The 26,636-nt window shown below is 36.3% G+C and overlaps 2 protein-coding genes across 3 annotated transcripts in view; one reads left to right on the forward strand and one right to left on the reverse strand.

The window, feature by feature from the left end:
* SHOC1 (shortage in chiasmata 1) overlaps nt 1-19,061 on the forward strand; it is a 92,211-nt gene extending 73,150 nt beyond the window's left edge. Inside the window, 6 exon segments of the mRNA XM_004372164.2 lie at nt 2,436-2,557; nt 6,829-6,922; nt 9,061-9,192; nt 10,966-11,115; nt 11,773-12,715; nt 18,005-19,061. Coding sequence (XP_004372221.1) covers nt 2,436-2,557; nt 6,829-6,922; nt 9,061-9,192; nt 10,966-11,115; nt 11,773-12,715; nt 18,005-18,105 — 1,542 coding nt within the window. The 3' untranslated portion in view covers nt 18,106-19,061.
* A 1,109-nt stretch (nt 19,062-20,170) lies between these two features.
* GNG10 (G protein subunit gamma 10) lies at nt 20,171-26,636 on the reverse strand. 2 transcript variants are annotated; one of them, XM_023727393.1, is made up of 3 exons: nt 26,556-26,636; nt 21,960-22,091; nt 20,171-20,954 (listed from the first exon to the last, which is right to left on the reverse strand). In XM_023727393.1, exons 1-2 carry the CDS (start codon nt 26,634-26,636, stop codon nt 21,966-21,968), a joined length of 207 nt encoding a protein of 68 aa, XP_023583161.1. In that variant the 3' UTR covers nt 20,171-20,954; nt 21,960-21,965. The 2 variants fall into 2 exon arrangements, with proteins under 2 accessions (XP_023583161.1, XP_023583160.1); XM_023727392.1 differs by having other exon boundaries at nt 21,944-22,091.

The raw sequence follows: 26,636 nt of genomic DNA on the forward strand, positions 1-26,636 counted from the left end.
GTGACTTTTTGTTTTTCTCAAGTAGCTTTCAGTGTTCTTTGTTTGTCTTTGGTTTTAGCGAGTGTGATTATGATATGCCTTGGTGATTTTTTGGGGGGGTCTAGTCTATGTGAGGTTCACTGAGCTTCTTGGATGGTCAGCTTTTCATCTTTCATGATATTGGGGAAGTTTTCTGTCAGCAGTTCTTCAATGATCCTCTCTGTATTTTCTGTTTTCTCCCCCTGTTCTGGAACTCTGATTACTCAGCAATTTTTGCTTTTGATTGTATCCCACATAATTCTCAGGGTTTCTTCACTTTTCTTTGTTCTTTTTTCTTATTTTTCCTCAGAGTTGTATCCAAGTTTTTGTCTTCAATTTCGCTGATCCTGGGAGTTGCTGGGATGGGTTGTTTGTGGCACGTACTAGGGCTGACAGGGTAGGCCGGGAATCAGTGCAGGGCAGGTTCCAGTAGGCTGTGCCTGTGCTGCTTAGGGGTGTGATGTTCAGCACACAGTGCAGGTAGGATGCCTTGTACTTTTTAACACACTTTAAGAAGAAAAAGGAAATATTGAATCTTTTATTATTGCATTGACCTATTTTTAAATACATTTATAGGATTATTATAGTTTTGGAAGTTTTAAAAATCAAATTCCAGTTACTACGTTTTTTAAAAGGGGGTAGTACATTAATTGATGAGGGCAGTGGTGGTTCAATGGTAGAATTCTTCACTTCCATGCCGGAGACCCTGGTTCAATTCCTGGGCAGTACACCACAGGTGCAGCCACCAGAGGGCTGGGGGACCATGGTCTTGAGGAACATCTAGCTCAATTAGCAGCATAATATAGTTTATAAGGAAAATATTCTACATTCTACTTTGGCGAGTAGCGTCTGAGGTCTTAAAAGCTTGTGAGCAGCCATCTAAGATACTCCAGTGGTCTCACCCCATCTAGAACAAAGGAGAATGAAGGAAACCAAAGACACAACGGAAAGACTAGTCTAAAGGACTATTGTACCACAACTACCACAGCCTCTACCAGATTGAGTCCAGCACAACTAGATGGTGCCTGGCTACCACCAACAACTGCTCTGACAGGGATCACAATAGAGGGTCCCCGACAGAACTGGAGAAAATGTAGAACAAAATTCTAAGTCACTCAAAAAAAAAAAAAAAAAGACCAGACAGAGACTGGAGAAACCCCAAGAGTATAGCCCCCGGACACCCTTACAGCTCAGTAACGAAGTCACTCCTGAGGTTCACCCTTCAGCCAAAGATTAGACAGGCCCATAAAACAAAACAAGATTAAATGGGCACACCAGCCCAGTGGCAAGGACAAGAAGGCAGGAGGGACAGGAAAGCTGGTAATGGGGAACTCAACGTCTAGAAGGGGAGAGTTTTGACATGTCGTGGGGTTGGCAACCAATTTCACAAAACAATGTGTGTATTAATTATTTAATAAGAAACTAGTACAATTTAAAAAAAAAAAAAAAGCACAGCCACCACCTGTCTTTCAGTAGAGGCTTGCATATTGCTATGATGTTAAACAGGTTTCAGCAGAGCTTCTGACTAACATAGAAAGGCCTGGTGATCTACTTTCAAAAAATCAGCCAGTGAAAACCCTAAGGATCACAATGGTCTGATCCTGTTGTGCATACGGTTTCCATGAGTCTGGGGCCAACTTGATGGCAGCTAACAACAACAGTGTTAATTGATGATTGGCAATATGGTTAAATTAGAATATAAATCAAGATTGCCTCTGATTCAGCTGGTTTTTAAAAAGACAGATAAATTCTCTTCAAAAATCCATATAGACTGGAAATTAAGATGCATAAATTCTTGGCTGAATCTCCATATTTGCTCTATTGGAGTACTAATTACAAAGCAATTAATTTGATGGGTTGGGAGTGGGGAGTAGCAATCAGGTTTGATAGCATTGAGTATAAATTAATGGCAAATATTATGGTAAGGTACAAGTCTGAATTATTAACTCTATCAAAAACTACATGTGTTAAAGGAAGAAAGGGACCCAGACGATTAGGTGGAGATTCCTGGTAAGTCCTATAACTGCTAGTTTCCTTATATTCCTTAAATATGCATACAGTGAGGATTATCCCATAGGTCTTTAAGTACATTTTCTATTGCCTTTAGGAGTAACCAGCCCCTGTCCACAAAGGACATTGCCCAAATAGGGGCACCTGTAGGCTGGTTTCTTCATATCTAGGACCTCAGGAGATCCATGAGCCCCCCTTGCTGAAGCTGTCGTTAGCTGTTTTATGTCTACTGTAGCTTTATCCCCAGTACTTCCAGTGTGATTTTAATTTTCCCATGAAATTGGAACCCATACCTATGCCTCTTCTTAAGTTATTTACATAGCATGGATTCTTGAGATATGGGAGCAATAGTTTCATAACAACTGTTAAAATCAATGAATCTTTTTGTTTTCTTTATTTTCTGGTAGGATCTAGAAGAACTGAATTGTGAGAAGGCATCAGACAATATCATCATGAGACTGATGGCATTATCATTCCAGTACACCTGTTGTTGGATAATTTTATATTCCAGAAAAACATTAAATTCAGAGTAGGTAAACATTTTTTCACCCAAAGTCACGTTCCTGTTTCTTAAGTTATTTTATCTTCTTCTTTGAACAGAAATAGCTATGCACATTTTGTGTTTGGTCATCTGGTTTGTTTTAAGTCAGGGATCCTCAAGGAAGTGTAGACATGCCCATAGAAAAACAAATTGGAATCTGGAGATGATACATATTCCCCTGGACATTCTGTACAAATCATCCTCACTTACCCCCACGTCATTAAGAATTGCTGCTTTAAGTGTTTCGCTTATTATTCCATCGAGTATCTTATTAAATATACCAACTAAATAGCCATCTTGTTATATGTTTCTTTCATTGATGTGCTTATCTGAAAAATTACACAAAATTCATGCCAAGACATTGGCTTGAGTTATCATTATATGTCTCTCCTTTTCATCACCTCTAAACTTTTTGAAAGCACTGCTTCCACTTTATCCTTTTATTTTTTTGCAGTCTGGCTTTTCTACCTTCCTCTATGCTGATCTCTGTCTCTCAATGATCTCTCATGAGTATCTTATGGTCATCTTCAAAGACATTTTTATCTTTGATTGCTCTTAAGTATTTACTATTGTTGTCAGTGCTTTCTTTCTTGAAACTCTTCAGTTCCATGAGACTTGGTCTTCTACTTCTCTAACTACTCCTTCTCTGTATTTACGTCTTCTTTCTTGTCGTAGTCTCCAAATATACCTGTTATGGGTTCTCTTCTTTCTGCCATTCTATCCATTGGAAATCTTATCCACTCCCATAGCTTCAGTCATCATCTCTTTGCATATAATTATTACACTTATTTCTGCATCTGCAGTCTCTCTTTGGAATTCTTAACATGCATCTCTGATTTCCTATTAAGTATTTCTACCCTGATATTCCACAGGATCTCAGATTTAACGTGTTCAAGTAGGAATTCAACCTATTTCCTATCCCCTCCAAACCTGCATCTCCTCTTATTTGTCCTTTAGATGTTTATGACATTGCCTTTCTTTTAGTCACCAAGACTAGAAAACATTAACTATAGTTCCCATCACTGGAATTTCCTCTTCCATCTATCCCTTCCCTTCCATTTGTATTACCAATATCTTAGTTCAGATTCTCATTATTTTATGTGGACTGTGGTGGTGCAGTGGTTAAGAGCTCAGGCTGCTAACCAAAATGTTGGCAGTTCAAATCCACCAGCAGCTCCTTGGAAACCCTATGGGCAATACTGCTCTGTCCTGTAGGGTTGCTCGACAGCAACAGGTTTGTTTGTTGGTTGGTTTATTATAACAAACTACTGTTTTCCCACCTCGAGATGCCTCTCAATGCTCCTCTCCATAATCTGCCATACACTTAATATTCCTAAAACCAGGTTCTAATTGTTTCACTCTGATTAAAAAAAAAAAAAATCAAAACCTTCACTGACTTCCCCATTAGCTATTGAATACATACAAAGAACCCATCCTAATATTCAAAGTCCTCAGACTATAATCCCAACCTATATTTTCAGACTTAATATTCACTGCTTTCCATTTCAACCAAAAGGCTGCTTGTTAGCTTTCAAACATGCTTCTTGCTTTCCCACTTCCACTTTCACTCATACATTTCTTTCTTCCTGCAATATTCTGTACTTCCTCCAACTATTTCATCTGGTGAAATTATGCCTATTCTTCAGGACCCATCCCCAGATATCACTTTTCTATGCAACCTTTCCTCAACACCCTACCCAGGCGCACAAACAGGTATTGAGATGTGGCCTGTCCATCCTTTGAACTCCTTAGTTGTTGTTGTTTTTTGTTTGTTTGTTTGTTTTAATATTTATCACATTTTGTTTTATATTTTTGGAGTACTTGTCTTATAGCACTGAGCACATAGCTTTCAGGTGATAGGTGATTGGTAAATATTCCTAGGTTTGATCAATGAATCTCTTCTATCAAAGTACAAACTAGTCTGACTCATATTTTTTTATATCCCTACAGTACCACATACATATATTAGTCATGGTAGAAGTTTTAAAAATATTCTTTAATTTAGAGAGAAGGTGCAGACATCTTATCTGCTTTGACATTACCTGTGTGATTTTTTTTTCCCTTATAGACTTTCTTGTTTGACTCCATTTTTGTTTACCTACTGTGCCTAGTTCTTTGTGTACAATTATAATCATGTTGGGATAAGTAGAAGTTATAATGTAAGAACCTAAACACCTTGGTTCTTATTCCTTCTGCTAGTAGCAAGTAACCTCTAACAAGTCAATTAACTTAGTTTTTCCTTTCTACCAGAACTAAAAATAAAGATAATAATTCTGGTCTAAACCCTTCATTTTGATGACTTATGAAGGATGTAATGCATTTAAAGCTCCTTGGAAGTGTTCTGGATAAATAACTAGATTTGGAAAATTTTTAAAGTTGTTTTTAGGTTACTATCCACCTATAGTTCTAGTGGTGCAATTAAAGTACAGGAGAGAACAAGAGGGGATTTGAACTTATTTATACCCAACTTATTCATGAAGAAAAATTAATTATGTAATACTCTGAGATATTTTTATGTTTACCATGTGAAGTTATCATTTATTCACAGCAGTATATTATAAAATTTAATTATTTTCAGACTCCTTGATATTTCAGTTCTATGTTTTTAGATGATTGGAACATTTAGAAAGTATCTATCAACTGACCAAATAAGGGAAATTGAAACTAGAAAAGAAATTATATAAACTACCTTGGTAGTTCATGCTTTTAGTTCCTGTTTGAGACAGTGTGCCAGGGGTCCCCAAGACCACTCCCAGGTTTAACAGTTTGTTAGAAGGACTCACAGGACTCAGCGTATAGTCAAACTCAAGGCTATATATTTTACAGCAAAAGGATACAAAGCAAAATCAGCAATGGGAAAAAGCATATGGGTCAACATCTGGAGGAAACCAGGAGCAAGTTTCCAAGAGTCCTCTCCCAGTGAAGTCACACTTAGTACACTCCCCCCCACCCCAGCAATGAGTTGTGATAACACATCTAAAATGTTGTCTATCAAGGGAGCTCATTAGGGACTCAGTGCCCAGGGTTTTAACTAAACCAGTCATGTTGGCACCTTGTGCCTAGCACATACCAAAATTCCAAACTCCTAGAAGGAAAGCAGGTGTTCAGCAGAAATCAAATTTTTTGCAAAAACACTTTAGGCACAGTGAGCCACTCTTGTCAGGGAATGGTGGCAACTCTCCTGAAATCCAAGCTCCCAGAAACCAGTCAAGGGCCAACTTTCCAGCAGCCTTTCTAAGGATAACAGTTTCAGGCTTGCTATGGTAACTCTTCTCTGCACAGGGAACATGTATAATTCAAGGATATTACAAACCATATTGAGGTTCCTCCTTAAAATAGCTCAGCATGTGAAAAAAAGATTAACGATATCTTTATGAACATTATTTACAATCATGCTTCGTTTAGTCCTTATTATATGAGGCACAGTTAGGTTTAAGACATAAAATTATAACTATCTGCTGAATGAACAATTTCTAGACTGCTTTTACATTTTCCATTATAACAAAGACACTGGAATGTTAGATTTTTCTTTACAGTACTTTTTGCATAACATTGCATTAATTTTAGAAACTAGTTGAATTAGAACTTCTTTGGTTGGAATTGACAGAAAGTCACTGTCACTAGCCTAAGCAACAAAAAGGGAATTTACTGACTCCTATTACTAAAAATCTAGGAGAAGGCTTGGCTGGATCTAGGGACTCATTGAGACAATGGCACTCTGTTTCTTGGCTCTTCTTTCCTCTGTGTTGGCTTCTTTTTCAGGCAAGCTTTTTGCATAAAGTAGTAGGAATAGACACCCACAGCCAAGACTCACGTCCTAACTGCTTAATAACCTAAAGGTGTGGCGGTGGGAGTGTTTTTTCTAACAGTACAGGAAGAAGCCCCAGGGATGATTCCAGTTAGCCTGGCTCTGGTCATGGTGCACTAATCTAACTTTGGCCAGGGGGATGGAATATTCTAGTAGCTAGGTTTCTGTCATATAGCCATTCCTGGGGCCATGAAACGGGTGGGTTAAACTGCTCTCCCACACGCTTTTCCTCCCACCATCCCATGGATTTAACAGTATTGCTAGAGTGGAGGTGGAAACAGTTTTCCAAAGGTGCTGAGTGGAAAAACAAACATCTGTCTGCAAAACTAGTATTAATATTGTCTTATCCAGGTTATTCTAATAACATTATGGAATATGGAAAACAATTACTTTTTAATAAATACAATCAGATGTCAAATGAGTAGATCTCTAGTAATATAATTCTTTTTAGGTATCATCTTACAGAAGAGACACTTCATCACCTAGCACTGATTTATGCAGCTTTGGTTTCATTTGGCCTAAAATCTGAAGAACTGGATGTAAAGGTATCCTTTTGCTATATTAGTTTTCATAAACCAAAATTATACTGAACCTCAAATGCCCTGTAAGAAGAAACATTAAGTGGGTAAACTAAAAACTGCTTAAAAGCCAAATAAAGAATTGTTTTTGGTTTTAAGTAATATTTTATTGTGTTTTGGGTGAAGGTTTTACACAGCAGTTTATGTTTCCATTCAACAGTTTCTACACAAACTGGTCAGTGACACTGGTTACATTCTTCACAATGCATGAGCATTCTCATCATTTCCATTGTGGTTGTTCCAGTAAGAACAGTTTTAAATTAATAAATATTCTTACCACTTATACTTCTGTTCTAAAAGTCTTTAATAAATTTAAAACCATATTTTATCTCTTGATTACTACTTAGATTTTTTTGAAACATGACAGGATATGAATAAAAATGAAATATTCCTTGATCCAAAAATGTTCACTTATGAAAGATGTACAGTTTTTATCTGCTATAAAATGGAAATCTTTTGACATATGAAAAGAGTATTATCTTAGTGATCTCTAAACAGTCTCCTTTCTTGGCTCGTTTTCAATGTTTAGACATTCCTTTAAGTTCAAGGATCAGCACTCTTTATTCTCACTTCACACTTTCAGCAACTTTTTGTTCTCAGGCACCTGAAGAGCCTAGCTGCAGAGGAAGTATTAGGAAGCTTAAGGACATTTTCTTAAACTAAAATAGTGCTAATATTGTTATGCTAAATCTTATTGTAATATTAAAAAAAAGTTCTGTAGATTTCTGATGAACACCCTTTGTAGAAAAATGCATAAGTATGCACACATACAAATTTTTGAAAACAATTTTAAGGGACTCCTGGATCCCCTAAAGTCTAGCCATGAACCACAGTATCCTTACCCCAATAAATTAAAGTAATATTCATTACATGATCATAAAATCATGCTTTTAAAATAAAATTTATATTTAAATGAGAATGTCATATTTTCTCAAAACATCCAAAACTTAGCAATAAAATAAATTTGGAAATAAACAGCGTATTTCTGTGCACTCTATGTATATACTTAATATAATTTAAAGAAAATCCTTCTTTAGAATGCATATACTCCCCAAGTGTGTACCAACAGTTTTTTATTTGTTATTCTTGTGAAAGAAAAATTTTTTAATTATTTTGTGAGGTTGGTACAGTCTTTGTTTCTTAAGTGTCCACTACTAGACAGGGTATTTACATTTCTAAGACATGGTTGTTTAGGGCAGTATTTCTGTGTCCACCTTAAACTACTAACTCATGAACTATCTTTCCTTCAACCAAATCTAAAAGATGAAGACGAAAAAGACAGAAGTGATAGGGGAAGACAAAGGCTGGTATTTCAGAAGACAGAAGGGACCAAGGAAAAAAACACATGACAGATAAGAAATAGGGAATATTAAGAAACCGTTTTTTACAATATGTGTATAAATTGTTGAATGGGAACCTGTTTTACTGTGTACACTTCCACTGAAAATACAATAAAATATTAATTTTTAAAAAAGAAACTGTTTTTTAGAGTTAAGATTAATACACACACACACACATAGACGTTTTTGGCAGGGGTAGCTTAGAATCAAATAAGCCAAGATTGGGTATAACAATTCCCTAAATATTGGGGATTACTACTCTAAATCAAAACCTTATTTTTGTATACAGCATTCAAATTTATTATGTAAGTATCCTTTTTTTTAATTTGACTTTTTTTAAATTTTGCAATTAAAAAAATGTTTTAGTTGAGAACTATTTGGTTTAACTTAGAAAAAGCAAAAGTTAAATATTACTAGTGATATTCAAATTGCCATTTCTTCTAATATAGATGAAATAGAACGGCAAATACATTTTAAAGATCTTATTAATAAATACCAAATTAAAGTGAAGGAAAACAATTTAGTTTCAAAAACTGAAAACTACAAGGATATCGTATTTAAGTAAGGAAAGAAAATTGGCTACCTTCACAAATAAAACGTCCCGGATTTCACATAGATAAATTAATAAATTATATCTAAAATACTATTTAAAGATCAGAATCAGTTGTTGTTTTATTTTCTCCTTGAACTATAAACTATTTTTAAAAATCATATATTTTGCTTCCTAATATTTCCTATAATCTTACATGAAAATATATTTTTTAGCTTATAATTGCACCAGGAATAAAAGAGACTGCATTGATAATTCGTCAAATTGCTGACCACAATTTAATGACCTCCAAGAGAGATCCTCATGAATGGTTGGATAAATCCTGGCTCGAAGTTTCACCTTCTAAGGTTTATTTCCTAAATATATAAATTACATTTTCTCAAAGCAAATATAAATACATGTATTTGAATGTTCTTTCTGGTAGCATATTTTTGCCCCATAATGGACAACAGCGTGTATGCATGTCATTTTCCAGAATCATGGGTATTTTTCAATTTCACTGAACAATTTTATAATAACTTTTATAATAATGAACATGCAAGTTTAGCTTATTACAGTGACTTCAGTGCCTAATATTTCAAAAACAACTTTTTTCTAATTCCTGTATTTAAACATATGAAAACAGTAAATATATTAAAGAATAGCAAAATCTCCTATCATTTCATAATTTCTCAATAATTCAGTTATATAATTGAAACTGAAAGTAGAGTTGTGAAATATTTATATATTTTTATAAATTACTTTTACATGTTTCCAAGTTCTCATACCAATCGAAGTATTCCTATTTCCTTTATTTAAAAATATATTCATATAATGAAGCCATAAAAAAAGAATGATAAAGGTCTTTATGTACTAATATGGAATGATGCTTCAAGATATATTGTTAAATGAAAAACGAAGGTTGCTTAACAGAGCATATGATATGCTACCATTTGTGCAAAACAAATATGTATTTGTTTGTAAATGATTAAAATATCTCTGGCAAGATACACAAGAAACAATAACATTGGTTATCTTCAGTGAAAAGAAACGGGGAAATAGGGTGGAAATGAGGCTTTTCATTGTATATCCTTTAAACCCACTGCCGTCGAGTTGATCTCGACTCATAGTGACCCTACAGGACAGAGCAGAACTGCTCCATAGGGTTTCCAAGGCTGTAAATCTTTATGGAAGCAGACTGCCACATCTTTCTCCCACAGAGCGGCTAGTGGGTTCAAACCACCGATCTTATGGTTGGCAGCCAAGCACTTTAACCACTGTGCCACTAGGGATCCGGCATTATCCTTTAGTACCTTTTAATTTTGAACCGGCTATTTTACATATTCCAATAAATAAAATTATAAAATAAAGAAACAAATAAAATATTAATAGATATTAAACCATAGAACTTTGATATGTCTAAACTGAACTTAATACTGTCAGCAAGTATGGGTATAATTTACTATTATGTGTATTTGTGTCCAGTTTCCTTGCTATCAATGCAAGTCCAATCTACTTACATTTCTGTCATTTGATCAAATCAAAGCGGTTCAAAAAGCCAATGTAACACAGAAAAAATAGGAATGTGGTAGTAGTAAAGATGGCTGCTATATATCTAGACTTTTATGGGATCTCTCTGAAAACATCCATTTTTAGACCGTCAAGGTCAGTTCTGGTTGATAGAAGTTCTTTCCTAAACTCTTTACAACAAGGTTTTTCTGGAATTATAACATCTTTTAGATATTATGAACATGGTTCATCTTAGTCAAACAGTGATAGTATATAGTCTACAAAACTAAAGAAATATTGAAGTATATAACTAAACTCCCTCCCCAAAAGTTTTTTCATTAGAAAATTGATTATTAGATAAAACAGCTATCATCAATTGAAGTAGATGAATTGTAACTAATCATTTGGGATGGAGGATTAGACTGAATGAACTTTTTCTTCCCAATTCTGAGAGTGTATGTGAATCTTTACTGCTTAAAGAAATTTCTTTCCCTTCTGGCCATATTTTCTTTTCAGATGTCCCAAATTCAGTGGTAGGTATAATGGCAAAAACTTTAATATGCTAGACTGAGTAAAATAAAGTGGGTCGCTTTCAAAAGACCACTGACATTATTCCTTAAATTATTTCCTAGGAAGAAATGTACTTACTTGATTTTCCATGTATTAATCCATTGGTGGCTCAGCTCATGTTAAATAAAGGACCTTCACTGCAATGGATATTACTAGCAACTCTTTGTCAACTTCAGGATCTCCTACCTGAAGTTCCAGAAAAAGTGTTAAAGGTTAGTTATTTGAGATCCATATTCTTACATGAGGTTATTTCCTTTCTACTTGAGTATCTCGTTTTACCTTAAGTGTTTTCAAAATAAAAGTATCTAAGTTTAATTGTTTTGGACGTCACATAGCAAACATATAATTTACTTGAACTAAATTTCATATAGAATTCTCATGGATTGTCAATCACATTATACATTTTAAGGCTATCTTTATACTGATAATTCAGTAGTCAGTTTATCACACTTTAAATCATTTTGAAATGGTATTGTGCTCACAAATATCCAGTTACAAACCCTATTCACATGTGTTTATATTACATCTTCCAGTCTTTATGCCCTTCAGTTAGAGTAGTAAAGGGCACTTTGGCCTTATTGTTAATACAAAAATAATTTTATCAAGGAAACTATTCATGTATAACTTGTGTAACTAAAAATTATAAGTGATTACAAAAAATGCAAATTGTTTTTCTTTTAACTGAGCCTAATTATTTTATGCTTTTATTACATGAGTCAATAGAATATCTATGCATGGACTTCCTCAATGAGATTATAGACCTCAATAGACTATATTTATCTTCTTTCCATATATATAAGCATCATAATTTACATTTACTGACTGATGTTGTATTGTTATTACCTGGTTTTTTTGTTTTTCTTTTTTAGCATTTTTGTGGCATCACTTCCTTATTCCAGATTAATTCTTCTTCCGTCACAAAATCACCTCAAATTTCATCACCTCAGGAAAAGAGGAATCGGACTAGTACCTTTGCTTCTCAGAATTCAGCTACTAGTTCTTCAGACTCAGTCATTCACGAACATAATGAATCTTACCAATATTCAGACTTAGGAGAGGCGGTACAGGAAGACACAAATACTATTTCTAATTATAACTCTTCCCTTATGGAACTCAGAGAAATGCCATGCATTTTACCATCTGTGCATTCTTTCAGTCAGACCAGCTACTGGAAAGACTCCAGTTGTAACCAAAACACAGTACAGAATAATCCTTTTTTAATTAGTACAGAATCAAGGAAAGCAACTTGTCATTCCTTTCTAAACCAGAATGATTCAGAGTCAGATGTCTTTGGTTTGGGTCTAACACAAATGAATTGTGAAACCAGAATATCACCAACTTGTACTCATAAGAGAGTTGCCCCTAATTTTATAAATTATCAGAAAAAGAGAACACATGAAGTGAAAGGATCCATAAATAAAGAAGTATCTTCCCCTGTGTTTTCACTAGAGGGCTCTCAGTCTCCTCTTCATTGGAAAAACGTATGGGAACAGAATCACTCATTCAACCTACAATATGGTACATGTGACAAATGGTACTCTCAGAAAGATAATTTATTCACTAATCAGCAAAAATGTCTATCAGATGAGTTAGAAGACTTCATATATGAAAGTTCAAATGCTGGTACTAAAAAGACTTTCTGGAAAGAATTACCATCTGCCCCCAGTTTGGATTTATTTTGTTCTTCTAATTCTAATGTAAATCAAAAGAAATTTGACAGCCTGTATTTCTGCCAAAGAGCTGGAAAATGTTTAGGACAGAAAAGGTACCTTGAATCTTCATCTAATGCAGGAGACAAGGAATCATTAACAGGTAACACTATCCAATAGTTGCTGAAACTACTCTCAAATCTAATTTAAAAAGAAAGAAACATTGTCAAATTTTTTTTTTAATTTGTTTTAATTACTACACTTAAAAAACTCTCCCGAATAACTTTTGGTTCAAAGAGGAAACCAAAACTCTAATTATAGACTTTTAAGGAAATAAATGCAAAGAAATTATACCATATTTGTGTGCAAATAATGCACGCGCTATGCCAGAACTGTTTTACTTAATTTCATCATCTCTGCATGTTATATGTGTGGGTGCATTATTTGCGAAAAAAATGGTAATATATGAAATCCTTGTAGCTTTAAATGTGCTAAGCAGTCAGCTTCAGAAATTAAAAATAAAAATACAGAACAAATCTAAGTCAAGCAGAAGGCTAAAGGCAATAAAGATTAAACAGAGAAATTAGTGAATTAGAAAAGTAGTCTTTGTGGGGCAGGGATATTTACTTGGCTAACATTCTTGAGAGCTTATTATGTGCAGGTACCATTCTAAACCCTTTATGTGAATTAATCCTAACAACCCTACTAAATAGGTACTACTATTATCTCTATTTTACAATTGATGTTTTTTAGTTTTCTGAACATTTAATCATATCAACTTTAAACAATGTTAATTTTATTTTTTCCTTTCTAGTAGTTATAACGTTTCTTTCTGTCTCAACTCTTACTGCATTGACTAGAGCATCCAGACAAAATACTAAGTTCTAATGGCCATACAGAGTTGATCTCCCATAATCGGGGTCAGGAGGTAGGGTAATGGGGGAAGAAGCTTAAGCTACAAGGCTCTTATTTTGTATAGGCCCTTTGAGAGGCCTAGGCAATCTTGTACTGTTTTTTTTTTAAATATTTTATTGAGCTTTTGGTGAAAGTTTACACAGCAAGTTAGGTTACCAGTTAACAATTTCTACACATATTATTCAGTGACATTGGTTACATTTTCCACATTGTGTCAACATTCTCCATATTTCCATTCTGGTTGTTCTGCTTCCATTAATCCAGCTTCCCTGCCTGACTCAGCCCCCACTCCCCGTCCCCCTCCACCGGACTTTCTCATCTATGCTTTAGGGTAAATGTTGACCATTTGGTCTCATATAGATGATTTTTTTTTTTTAAAGGAGCAACAGTATTCATGGGTGATATTGTTTATTTTATGAGCCAATCTGTTATTTAGCTGACAGGTGACCTCTGGGAGTAGTTTCAGTTCAAAGTTTAAAGGTTATCTCATGATGATAGTCTCAGGGTTTCTTCTAGTCTCTACCTGTCCAGTAAATCTGGCCTTTTTTTTTTTTTAAATAAATAGTAGACCTTTGTTCTACAACTTTCTCCCTTTCTACCCAGGACCATCTATTGTGTCCCTGATCAGAACAGTCAATAGTGGTAGTTGGGCATTATCTAGTTCTTCTGGTCTCTGGATAGATGAGGCTTGGCTCCTGTAGGCAGTTAGTCCTGTAGACTAAATATTGTATTCTTCTTTTTAAAAAAAGAGCCTCCAAAATTGTGTAAGCTCTAGGCCTCATAAAACCTGGATTTGCTGCCATTTAATAGTCATAACTTGTTTTGTTCCTGATTTTAATGGGAAATATTCCATCCCTAGGAGCCCTGATGGTGCAGTGGTTAAAGTGCTCGGCTGCTAACCAAAAGGTTGGTGGTTCAAACCCACCAGCCACTCCACAGGAGAAAGATGTGGCAGTCTGCTTTCTGTAAAGAGTATAGCCTTGGAAACCCTGCGGTGCAGTTCTACTCTGTCATATAGGATTGCTATGAGTCGGAATAAGCTTGACGGCAGTGGGTTTGGTTTTGGGGTATTCCATCCCTACTTTTGTAAGAATCTTTGTGAGGAACAGATGCTGAATTTTATTCAAACTCTTTTTAGCATCTATTAGGGAAAATCAAATGTTTTTTCCATTGAGTTTATTTATGCCAAGTATTATATTTAAAGGTTTACTAATATTAAATAATCTTTGCATTTCTGTGATAAGCCTAATTGATTTTTGAGGGATTATTCTTGTAGTATGCTGTTGAATATGGTTAATTTTTTAAATGATTTTTATATCTACCTTCATAATGAAATTGGTCTATTGTGTTCTTAATTTGTGCTTTGGCAAATTTTGACATCAATGTCATGCCAGCTTCATAAAATGAACTGGATGAAAATTCCATCTTTTTTACACTCTAGAGCAAACTAAGAATGTTTATTGCTATATATTTTTGAATATAGGGCGCTCCAATATATAAGATAATCGCCTCATTTTCCCAATGAGGAGATCCCAGGAATTGTTTTTTTTAACAAATTTGAATATTTAAGCTTTTAGATATAGACAGAATAGTCAAATATCTACTTAAATTTTAATTCATTAATTTAGTTATAAATATATATTTTAAATCACATGTTATATAAAATAATGTCAGTTTAGAAATTTTGCTTTACTGACTCTTATATTCCATAAAACAATTTTATTCAAACAAACTTGAATCTTTGATGCCAGTATCTTCATTAGCACTACGGCAACTTTTGACTTATTTACTGTGGTTCTCCATAGCACATCATTACTTCCAAATATGTTAAGACTGAAAACTTAAAATTCATATTGATGTAGTCACTATGAGTCGGAATCGACTCGACGGCAATGGGTTTGGGTTTCTTTTTGGTAGTCCTAGAAAATTTATCCAAAGCCATTGATACAACCTCAAGATAATTTTCCATTTATTCTGTAGGTATATATCTCTGATCTCTGTGATATAATTACCTCCTGTATTGCTTTTTAAACTTGCTTATAATGTCATCCAACTATTGTAATTATGAGGTTATATCCCCAGGAATAATTACTAAAACTGTTCTAATTTTTTTACCCTCCCTTTTTATTGATTTAATCAGTTGACCTCTATAAGCATCCAAACCTAGGGCATTTCAGGCTAATGTGTCTTCCTTAAATAATATGGTCATATAAAGTATGTCCCTTCATGATCCCCACATTATAGTTCAGAATAAATTCCACAACATTTCAAGTTTGGGTTAAGGAAAGCTTAATTAGAGGAAACTTACAAAGCAAATGTTTTAAAAATGAACATACTAGAGGCTGTGAAATGGAAGCTAAGTATAAGCTTCTAACACCATTTTTTAATGTGGTGTTCTAATTTTCATTTTTTTCTAATTAATCTGTTATTATAATTTTATTTTTTTGTTTGAACCAAGAGAAGGTGCAACATACCATTTTTACAGGTTCTTAGTGAAGACTGTTTGAAGCAGATCACAGACCAGATTCTGTTCTAATGGTGTGGTCAACAGGAGTTTTATTACTCACAGAATAAACAGGACAGGGATGAGTAGAACAGCAAACATCCTCATCAGCCAGGTTTCCCCGAGGTTAGGCTTCTGTCCCAGGGTGTAATGTTACTTCGCATTCATGCACACCCCACATCGTGCCATGGGAGAAGAACATGGAAGCCTCTCTTTCCCGGGGTTACAATACTAGCAAGCAGCCATGTCTACATGCCATACAGCAGTGTACAGAGAGCAAGTAGGGGAAAGCGGAAATAAAAGGTAAAAGTGGTAATAAAAATGGAAGGCCCCCTGTGGGCAATGGACATTACTCATTGCGCCTGTTCAAGGTGGGTGACAATCTCATGATGGCTATTCTAGATTTACTGGCATTAGGGAACAGCCCTTCCTCCTTCACCCCACTAACAGAACAGAGTTCTGAGTTTCTTCAGAGGGCAATCATCTCCTGAGGTGCATACTTTAGTTTATGTCCATTATGGAGACAATGTGGGGGGAGGGGAGGGGCGGTTAATAGTATAGCATATCCCTGCACCCATCAGTAGGTTTTTTTTCAAATATTGATTTCTTGAACTTTTGTTATTCTTAAGTTAACTACATTCTGGTCAGTTTATTATTTATTCTTTCCATTTATTCATGATGAATCCTTCTCCACCTTGGGAAATATGTACAGAATTTTGATCATACTCTCTAAAATGCTAGCCATCTCTTCAGGAGTGATTTAATTTGTAACTCTACTTGAGACACTTTGCATTAGTTAACTTGGGATTTGTGGGTACTTTAAAATTGAATAATATGTGGATACCCTTCCTAATAAGTAGAAATTATTAAGTAGATGTAGAGTATAAATCCATTTCATGGGAAAGCTTCCTGGCAGATTCACAAAAAAAAAAAAAATTAAGAATTTTTAGAATTGGCTGTGGGAGATTAATATCAAGAAAAAAATGTTAGTTGCCATCATTTTCATAGCATGAAATTGGCCATGGTGGGAGTATTTACACCACAGAAATTGGCAAAAGCTATAAATCAGGCCTCCCCCAACCCACTCTCAGAGACCTGGTTGTTAGACATTTACCAGCACACTACTGGTGCCAGCCCAGGCTCTCCCATGGCTCCATAGGGAGGGACTAGGGTCCTATCATCATTAACATTTCTTGTGTTTTATCTGATTATTCATGTGTATAATCATATCCCTCAATTAGAGTTCAAGATCTATTTTCCAGACATGATTTTTAACACATAACCCCTCACTGAAAAGAAATATGTTCTTAGGGAATATGATCTCCCACAGATTAGAGGGTATATGAGAATAAGAATAGCCAAAGCCATGTGAAAGAAAGCTGCAGTCAGGAATAGGGAGGGCAAACTTCAAAAGAAGGAGAGAATGGAAGGAAGGGAAGGAGGGAAGTGGGGAGAGAGAGAGAGGGAAGGAAGGGAAACTGACAGAATGGCATGCTCTCTCACCACACAGAAGCAGGCTTCTTCCTACAGTAAGTACATAAAGACCAGGCAATATGTCTTTGTTTTAGGCTCAAAATCTCCCAGGGTGAGCATCAAACTTACATCTTAATTAATGAGGGCTTATTGAAAACCTTCAGGAACCAGGAAACCCTGTCTGAGTTACTTTCCAATCCATTTTGAATTATTTTACTCAAATATATTAGAACTGGATAGTACTTTAGTGTAACTTCCTCATTTCACAGAAGACAAAATTGAAATCCAGACAGATTTAACTATTTGTACAAGGCATGAGCTATAAAAATATGTGTACTGAACAATAATTTTTTTATTGGGCCATTAGTTATGGGCACATTAATGTTAAAAAAAGTAATGATGTAATTTTTAAATAGTCATTACTTTATCCCAGTTTAGAAATGTTAACACTTTATAGATAGATGACTAAGACGGGATCTACTTCAATAGATGAAAAAAATAAAAAGGTATACTTTATTATTATCAGCAATAAAACTATTTTCCTTTTTCTCCTTTTAACAGGTTTCATGTACTCACAACTACCACAATTCAAAAAACGACGTCTAGTATATGAAAAAGTCCCTGGTAGACCCGATGGACAAACTCGTCTGAGGTTTTTTTGAAAGAGGGAAAGAACAGTGTTACTTGCCATATTCTACTGTTTCTGATGACAACCCAGTAACAAAAATTATTTAGATTTGCTCATACATTAAAGAAAATGCAGTTATTCTTAGATGTTCTCAGTGTTCTATATTAAATTTTTACATGTATTGTGCCCCAGTTTGCATTCTTTTAAGTAAAACATTCTGATTTACCAATTAGTATAATAATTGTCATAAGATTCAAAATGTCTTCCAGATTCACCTAAACATCAGAAGCCTTTTAAATTAGCCTCCATCACAGTTCTTTAAATCAGTCTGATCTTTTGAGTCAAGAAGTGAAGATGACCAAAGTCAACCCTCCAACACCAAGATAGTTAAAACCTAGGGTGAAATTAAAGTTAGAGAACTTCCAATTTAAAATGCTGTCTTCCATAAACAAAAGAGAAGTTATTTGCAACCCACATAATAGAAAAAAGGTTTACTTTCCTAATATACAAAGAATTCCTATAAATTGATAGGAAAAACACAACCTAACAGAAAAATGAGCAAAATATATGCAGAGATATTTCACAGAAGAAACAAAAATAGCCAATAAACATTTGAAACAATCTTCAGCCTTATTAATTATACAAATACAAATTAAAACAATAAGTTACTGTTCTTTCACCTATCGTAGAAATTTTTTTTTAATTCATACTATCCAGTGTTGACATGTTGGAAAAAAGGACACTTTCCTATAATGTTGGTACTTTTTTGGAAGACAGTTTGTGTAACATCTACCAAAATACAAAATGTACATATCTTTCAATCCAACACTTAACATATCTAGGAATCTGTCCTAAAGAAATATTCAATTACACAATGATATATACTGTAGTATAATTTGTAATAGGTAAAAATTGTAGACAACGGGTAAACAACGTGATAGCATTTTGCTGTTGAACTGTAGGAGTTCTTTATATATTCAGATATAGGGTTCCCAAAGGTTGTCTCCCATTTTATCAGTTGTCTTCTTACTTTCTTGATAAAGTCCTTTAATGCACAAGAACTTTTCATTTTGATGAAATCCAGTTTATCTATTTTTTCTTTTGTTGTTTGTGCTTTTGGTGTCATATCTAAGAATCCATTATCCAAAAAAGGTCTTTAAGTTTTACTCCTATGTTTTCTTCTAAGAGTTTTATGGTTTTACTTCTTATATTTAGGTCGTTGATCCATTTTGAATTAATTTTCATATATGGTGTGTGGTGTTGGTCCAACTTCATTCTTTTATATGTGTGTACCATCTATTTTATTTGCTAATCTAATGGATTGAAATTATTATTAAACAGAGGGAATTCAGATCACTTAGATTTGGAAGTTTAGTGGCTGGAAGTTAAGGGCGTTCCAATCTGATGGGTTGTATTTATTCTGCTATTGCAACACTACTTATGTTCAAAGATATTTTCATTTATGTATGGGTTTAGGTATAGCTATTTCAAAGAGAAGGAGCCCTGATGGTACAATGGTTAAGCACTTGACTGCTAACCATAATGGGCGGCAGTTTGAACTCACCAGCTGCTCTGCTGGAGAAAAGACCTGCCGATCTGCTTCTGTAAGATTATAGCCTAGGAAACCCTACAGAGCAGTTCTGCTCTGCCCTATACGGTTGCTATAAGTTAGAATCAATTTGACGGCACATAACAACAAAATAGACATTTCAAAGAGCAAATGTTGGCAGTAATTGAAATATTTATGTATGTTACACATTTATCTATTTTTCAGGACATTTATAAAATTCTACAGGAAAAAAAATTTCACCTCCTCCTTTCAGCACTCAGTCTCACAAGCAAACAGAAATCCATATAAGCCGTAAGACAAAAGACAAAAATCAGACACAAGATTTTCCTGTCATAGAAAATGATGAATTAAGCAGAATTTTTATTTCCAAGCTCTTCAAAGATTATCACAAAGTACCCTTTTAAAAGTATCCCAAATCAAATCAAAGGCGCCTTATCAAAATAAAACACTTAAGACGTTAAAAATTCTTTTAGGTTGTAATATTTTCCCATTACTTTCTTTTTAACCATTTGCAATGTTCTGCAGGTTGTATTTTAAACATTTTTTTAAAGACATGAAATATATATATATATATATATATATATATATATATATATTTTAAAGTATAAGGACAACCAAAAAGTACAGAAACTTAAGAAGACAACATCCAAATCTGCTTCATACACAAGATGGGGCAACCTAATACACAAGACAACATAAATCTTTCCAAACAAGTTTGCTAAGAAACAGCTCCCATGTTTATTGTTAAAAATAAAACAATCTTCTCATTTAGAAAAATCAAAGCATCAATTAATTAGTAAAGTCTATTCTTCCCCTAAATTTTATACTTACTTATCTTCATTTAGAAATTGTAAATGCATGAGAAAAGAACAAATTTTGTTATGGTATAAAAAGTTAGGAACAAATTATAAATATTCAATTTTTTTAATAAACAAAAATGTTTTCCTTCTTAAAATGTAAACATCCAGTAAATAAAACATACATTGGTATTCTAGGCATAGAAACACGGTAATTCACTTGTGAAAAAGGTGTATTTTGGTATGTTTGGTGGTAAAGATTTTCATTTGTCGTAAGTATAAAGCACTTCACCAAAAGAACCAGGTCATTATTATTTAAAGGTCTGCTCCTTCACGCAGTTTCTTATTTGAGCAGAAACACATCAATTTCTGTAGAATTTTGGCTATAGAACCAGGACAGGAAAGGTCTCAAGTATCTAAAAGTTGTCTAGCTAGAGAAAAATGTTTTCTTGAGACTTGGAGACAGTCATTCATCACTTTGTAGCTGAAGGCATTCCTCAGTGAACTTCTTCCCTACTGGAAAGAGAGTTTGGTAGGTTTTCACTTTAGTAAGATTTATTCATATAATTAGTCATCATTCATAAAGCATTTCAGTATTCTCAAAATAGAAAGTGACAGGTTAACACAAAAAAATTCAACCCACGCCACTGAATAAACAGCACCAATGACAGTGCTTTGTAAAAAGAAAAATCCTATATTAATGTAAGACTAATATTTTAATACCACGAATGTGGACATTTTCCATTAGAAGATACAATAGTACCTGATAGTAAGATTACTTCCTTCTTCTAGATGTGAACATTTCCTTTTACAACTATGTGAAAAAGAACCTAAGATAATTACTTATTGTATGAACACCCCTTAGAACACATACAAAATTTGAAAAAGACTCCAATAATCTATGCTCTTGCCCCACTTAAAAAAGAAAAAAAAACAAAAGTATTTGAATCCTTGAAATGTCTAATAAGCCATCAGAGAACTGTTTCCATTTCATACTCAACTTTTAAAGGTCTTTTAACCCTTCTCTCACTTTTCCTCCATTAAAATACAGAGATACATTCTGAAAGCCTTTAGGAAAGAAATCACAGCTGGTAGCAGGTACCAGTCTCCCCCTCTGGGGAACCTTTAGTCCTAAGAGGAGGAATTCAGTTGATAGCACTAAAACTAAATAGTAAATCACAACTCTGGGATGGTGTAAGGACAGAGAAGGTGGGATTAAGGTCAAGAAATTACCATCAGGCAACTCAATTAAAGAGTTCAAATACACGAAAAATATTAACATCTCTTGAATTAACACCAAAGAGAATTGCGGCTCTCCTAATTAGACGTATTCTACAGGCATGGTAACAACAGATTAGAGGTACCCTTCAGGGAAAGCTGTACATTTTGCTGTTCTTTGTTTTAGTTCCCCCAAGAATAGTAAATATTCTAAACTCAGTTGCCAAAATCCTTTGGGAAACCCTGTGATAATGCCATGGCCCCAAAATCATATCATCATCACTTACTAGTATCATCACTTACTAGTCTTCAGAGTAAAGCACAGGATCTGGGCTCCCGGAAGGGGTTGCTTCCGGCTGGAACACCAACCAGCAGGGCATCCTTGCAGGCGTTCTGCATGCAGTACTGTTGAAGCTCTGCAGCCGCCTGAGAGACCTGAAACAAAGGGACAACATCTTGACACTGCTCAGTCAGATCCTTCTGACAGCCAAATGATCTGAAAATGATAAAGGTCATACTTTTTGCGACCTCCAAAAGACCCTTTTGCTTAAAGTTCTAATGACTGAACTCCAAACATGAAAGGTTATAATTTCTAAGAACTTCAACTTAGACATTCTTGGTTTAGTTGCTAATTGAACAAAGATAAGAAAAAAAGCATTTTCGATCCATTTAGAATCCTAGTTTGAGACTGAATTGGTAAAGAAAAAGCTCATTCCAGGTGTTCCCTTTACAAATTTTCAAGTATATAAAGCATGCATATCCAAGTTTGCCATGTGAGTAAACTGTTTTAATGCTTACAAGGCTGGAGCCTTATCTAGTCTGCCCAAAACTAGTGATAAAGTTCTTCCACCATGCTTTTGAGGCAGTACACCTTACTGGGAAGAGTATAGCCTCTGGAACCAGACTATCTGGACTCAAATCAGCTCACTACCCGTATGACACTGGACAAGTTACTTAATTTACTAAACTTCTCTCTTAAGTGCCTCTGTGAAATGTATGGGACCAACTGGACCCCACCCTAAAGTTCATGGTCAAAAAGTTAAGGTGAGGAGATACACAGAAAAAATAAGAGGACAGAAGTGGTCAGCATTTCTCTAGCACTATCAAGGAAGAGAGATTCTGGACTGGGAGAATAGCAGCCCAAACACAAGCAAATGTCCCCTGCCATTGGAGCTAAAATAATCCCCACCAAAATTATCTGACTTTCCTTAGTCTGAGCCCATGTTTATCCAGCAACTTCTGAGAGGCTTCTCCAACAGAGGGGTCCCTGGATATCAAACATTCCATTCACTGGGAAGGGATGCTCTCCATTATATATTAGAAAATTGGTGTCCTGGCTTATTTACCAGTTCGCAAGTCTGTCACAATGTTTCATTGCTATTCATAAGGTTTTCACCGGCTAATTTTTTTCAGAAGTAGACCGCCAGGTCCTTCTTCCTATGCACAGGCATTAACTGTGTGGATCATAACAATAGGAATTCCAGAACACTTAACTGTGCTCATGAGGAACCTGTACATAGACTAAGAGGCAGTCTTTCAGACAGAACAAGGGGATATTGCATGGTTTAAAGTCAGGAAAGGTGTATGTCAGGGTTGTATCCTTTCACCATTCTTACTCAATCTATATGCTGAGCGAACAGTCCGAGAAACTGGACTATATGAAGAACGGGGCAGCAGGGTTGAAGGAAGACTCATTAACAACCTGTGTTATGCAGATGACACAACCTTGCCTGCTGAAAATGAAGAGGACTTGAAGCACTTACTGACAAAGATCATGGACTACGGCCCTCAGTATGGATTACACCTCAACATAAAGAAAACAAAAATCCTTACAACTGGACCAATAAACAACATCATGATAAACGGAGAAAAGACTGAAATTGTCAAGATTTCATTTTACTTGGATCCACAATCAATGTCCATGGAAGCAACGGTCAAGAAATTAAATGCCGTATTGCACTGGAAAAATCTGCTGCAAAAGACTTCTTCAAAGTGTGAAAAAGCAAAGATGTCACTTTAAGGACTAAGGTGTACCTGACCCAAGCTATGGTGTTTTCAATTGCCTCATATGCATGTGAAAGCTGGACAATGAATAAGAAAGACTGAAGAAGAACTGACGCCTTTGTATTATGGTGCTGGCAAAGAATATTGAATATAACATGAACTGCCAGAAGAACAAACAAATCTGTCTTGGAAGAAGTACAGCCAGAATGCTCCTTAGAGGCAAGGATGGCAAGACTTCATCTCACATACTTTGGACATGTTATCAGGAGGGACCAGTCCCTGGAGAAGGACATCATGCTTGGTAAAGTAGAGGGTCAGCGAAAGACAGGAAGACCCTCAACGAGATGGACTGACACAATGCCTGCAACAATAAGCTCAAGCATAACAACGATTGTGAGGATGACGCAGGACTGGGCAGTTTCATTCTGTTGTGCATAGAGTCGCTATGAGTCTGAACCAACTTGACAGCACCTAACAACAACAACAAAGTCTGTCACAGAGAAGACATCTCTGGGTGTGCTGAGAGCTTCCAACACTGAGCCATGGAATGAGGCTGACCAGCCCCTGGAATGTTGTGATTCCATAAGGTGCTTGCCTTGCCAAGCACCCCAGATCATACCACCAGGAGTACACCCCTCATATAAGCTTATTATCTATGTGGCTTGGAGCAATTCCCTAAAATTCTTTGGATATCACTTTTATCACCCAGTTGTTTTTTAAAAGTAGAGTATCTTCCCTAGCTACTTCACAGGGTAGGCAGGCATCAGGCTCTCAGTTTTCTTTTCCATCTTAGGTCCCAGAATCATCTTGAACATTTTCAACAACCCTAGTTTCAATCCCCTGACCTTCTCTCCCTAAACAACCTTCTCCTCAACGCCAATAGCCACAGCCAATGTCTTTAACTGCTCCACTTCTGAAATTTTACACTCCAGTATCCTACTTGCTGATCACTATCTCTCTTACCAGTCCAGAGGGCTGCTTCCTTGCTCTTTGATCTCATACACCTCTAGGCCCTGGCTCTTCCCTTTTTGTCTTGCCCATCACCTCCTCCTGGCTCTAATTCCTTCTCTACCCAGTCTAGGTTCAGCCTCTTTCTCGCCAGACCCTTGCCCTCCATTCCCCAATCTCCACCTTACTGGCATTCCTCCCCTGCTAACCCAACTACTTGGATTAACTGCCATTCACCTTCAGCACTCAGATTTCTGGGTGCCCAAATGCTGCTGGAGGAGGAAAAAAAAAATCCCAAGTAGGGTAATCAGTCTCCAACCCAACAGTAGCTGGGTCTTCAAAATCATGTGTCTGTGTATGTGCCTAGTTGAATCCAGCTCTCATTCCCAACAGCACTATCCGCAACTTTCCACTCTAATGACTCACCAGTTGTCTTCCCCTGCCCTAGGAGAAAACTTCGCTATTTCACAAAGAAAATCATCATCATACAAGTCCACAAGCCCATATCTTGTAACATCTATCTTTGCACATATCTTTCTTCTTGTTCAGGAAGGCATCCCTCCAATCCCATGCTTCCACCAACCCGTTTCCTTTACCTTCAAGTTTCCTCCTCCATTTGTTTCTTCCCTGGCCTAAAAATAGGGTTTGTTCCTGCCTCTCAACCTAAAAGCATGGCCTTTCATTTCTTAAATTTAAAAAACTTTCTTTCTCTTTAGAACCAGATTTCTTTAAAAAAAAAAAAAGTCTGCCTATCTGATTACAACCTAGATTCTACTTCTGCTACTACATTGTCACTGGAAGCTCTCTGCATTCCCTAACTCTCTATTCCCTTACCTTGTTTTATCATCTTCATACCATTTATCTGAAATTATTTTACTTATTGGTTAATTTGCTTATTGTTTATCTTTCCCAGTAGAATCATCCTATTCCCAGTACTTAGAATAGTGCTAAGTACACAGAAAAGGCAGTAAGGTACAGACAATATCACAATAGTGATTCATCCATACATTCTACAAATAATGCTATCTAGCTGCTAAACACAATTATACAACAGACACCTTTTGGACAGTTGACTAGACACTGGCCATGTTGACTAAGCCCCCAATTTTTTTAAATCCCTACTTCCTTGCTTCAGTAACCCTGCTTTCTCTTGGTTCCCCTTCTTCCCTCTGTTTTGGCAGGTCCTGTGCTCCATGTTCTGGTATCTTCACATAATACACTCCCCTCCGCCATACATTTTAATTATCCTTTCAGCTTTGTTCGTTCTCTAACCTGAGTTTCAGTCCATATAGCCAAGAACCTCCTGGACATCTCTCAAAGTTCATATATCCAAAACTGAATTCATCATTTCTCCAAACCTGCTCTCCCTCCTCTCTACCTCAGCGAATGGCAGCGCCATTCATCCCGTCACCACTCTAGAAACCAGAGCATCCTTTCTCCTTCCTCTCCCCCTCTTTCTATCAATTCATCACCAACTCCTATCCATTAATCGCCTCCCCATCTGTGGACTCCATCCTCCAGCACCAGCCCAGACCAAGCCACCAGCGTGTCGCTTGCATTACTGGTCTCCTCATGTCCGTTCAGCTCTCCTCCACACACTGTCCACATCACAACCAGGGCAAGCTTTCTGAAGCGGGAACGACCCCGGGGGCACTCCGTTCGGGACATCCTCGCTGGACGGGTCCGTCTCCCGGGGGCCCACCAGCCCTCGACTCCTCCGGGGCCCGCATCCCCCGCCTTTTCCCGGCGCCTCCAGACCCAGGGTCGGCCCTGCACGAGCGCCCATCCTGCCGCGCACCACGTCCGACCCGGGAGCCTCCGGCCCGCGGAGGCCCAGCTGGCCCTCCCAGCCACTTCCGCTCAGGGGCCGCCGACCTCCTCCTCTCACGCGCCTCGACCCGTGCCTCCGCACCGCCGAGGAAAAGGCACTTCCTGACCGGCGCTCACCTTGATCCTCTCCACGCCGGCCTCCAGCTTGAGCTGCTCCACCAGGCGCTGCAGGGCGTTCACGCTGGGCCCGGAAGACAT

Source organism: Trichechus manatus, unplaced genomic scaffold, assembly GCF_000243295.1.
Source record: "Trichechus manatus latirostris isolate Lorelei unplaced genomic scaffold, TriManLat1.0 scaffold00016, whole genome shotgun sequence".
Lineage (NCBI taxonomy): Eukaryota > Metazoa > Chordata > Mammalia > Sirenia > Trichechidae > Trichechus > Trichechus manatus.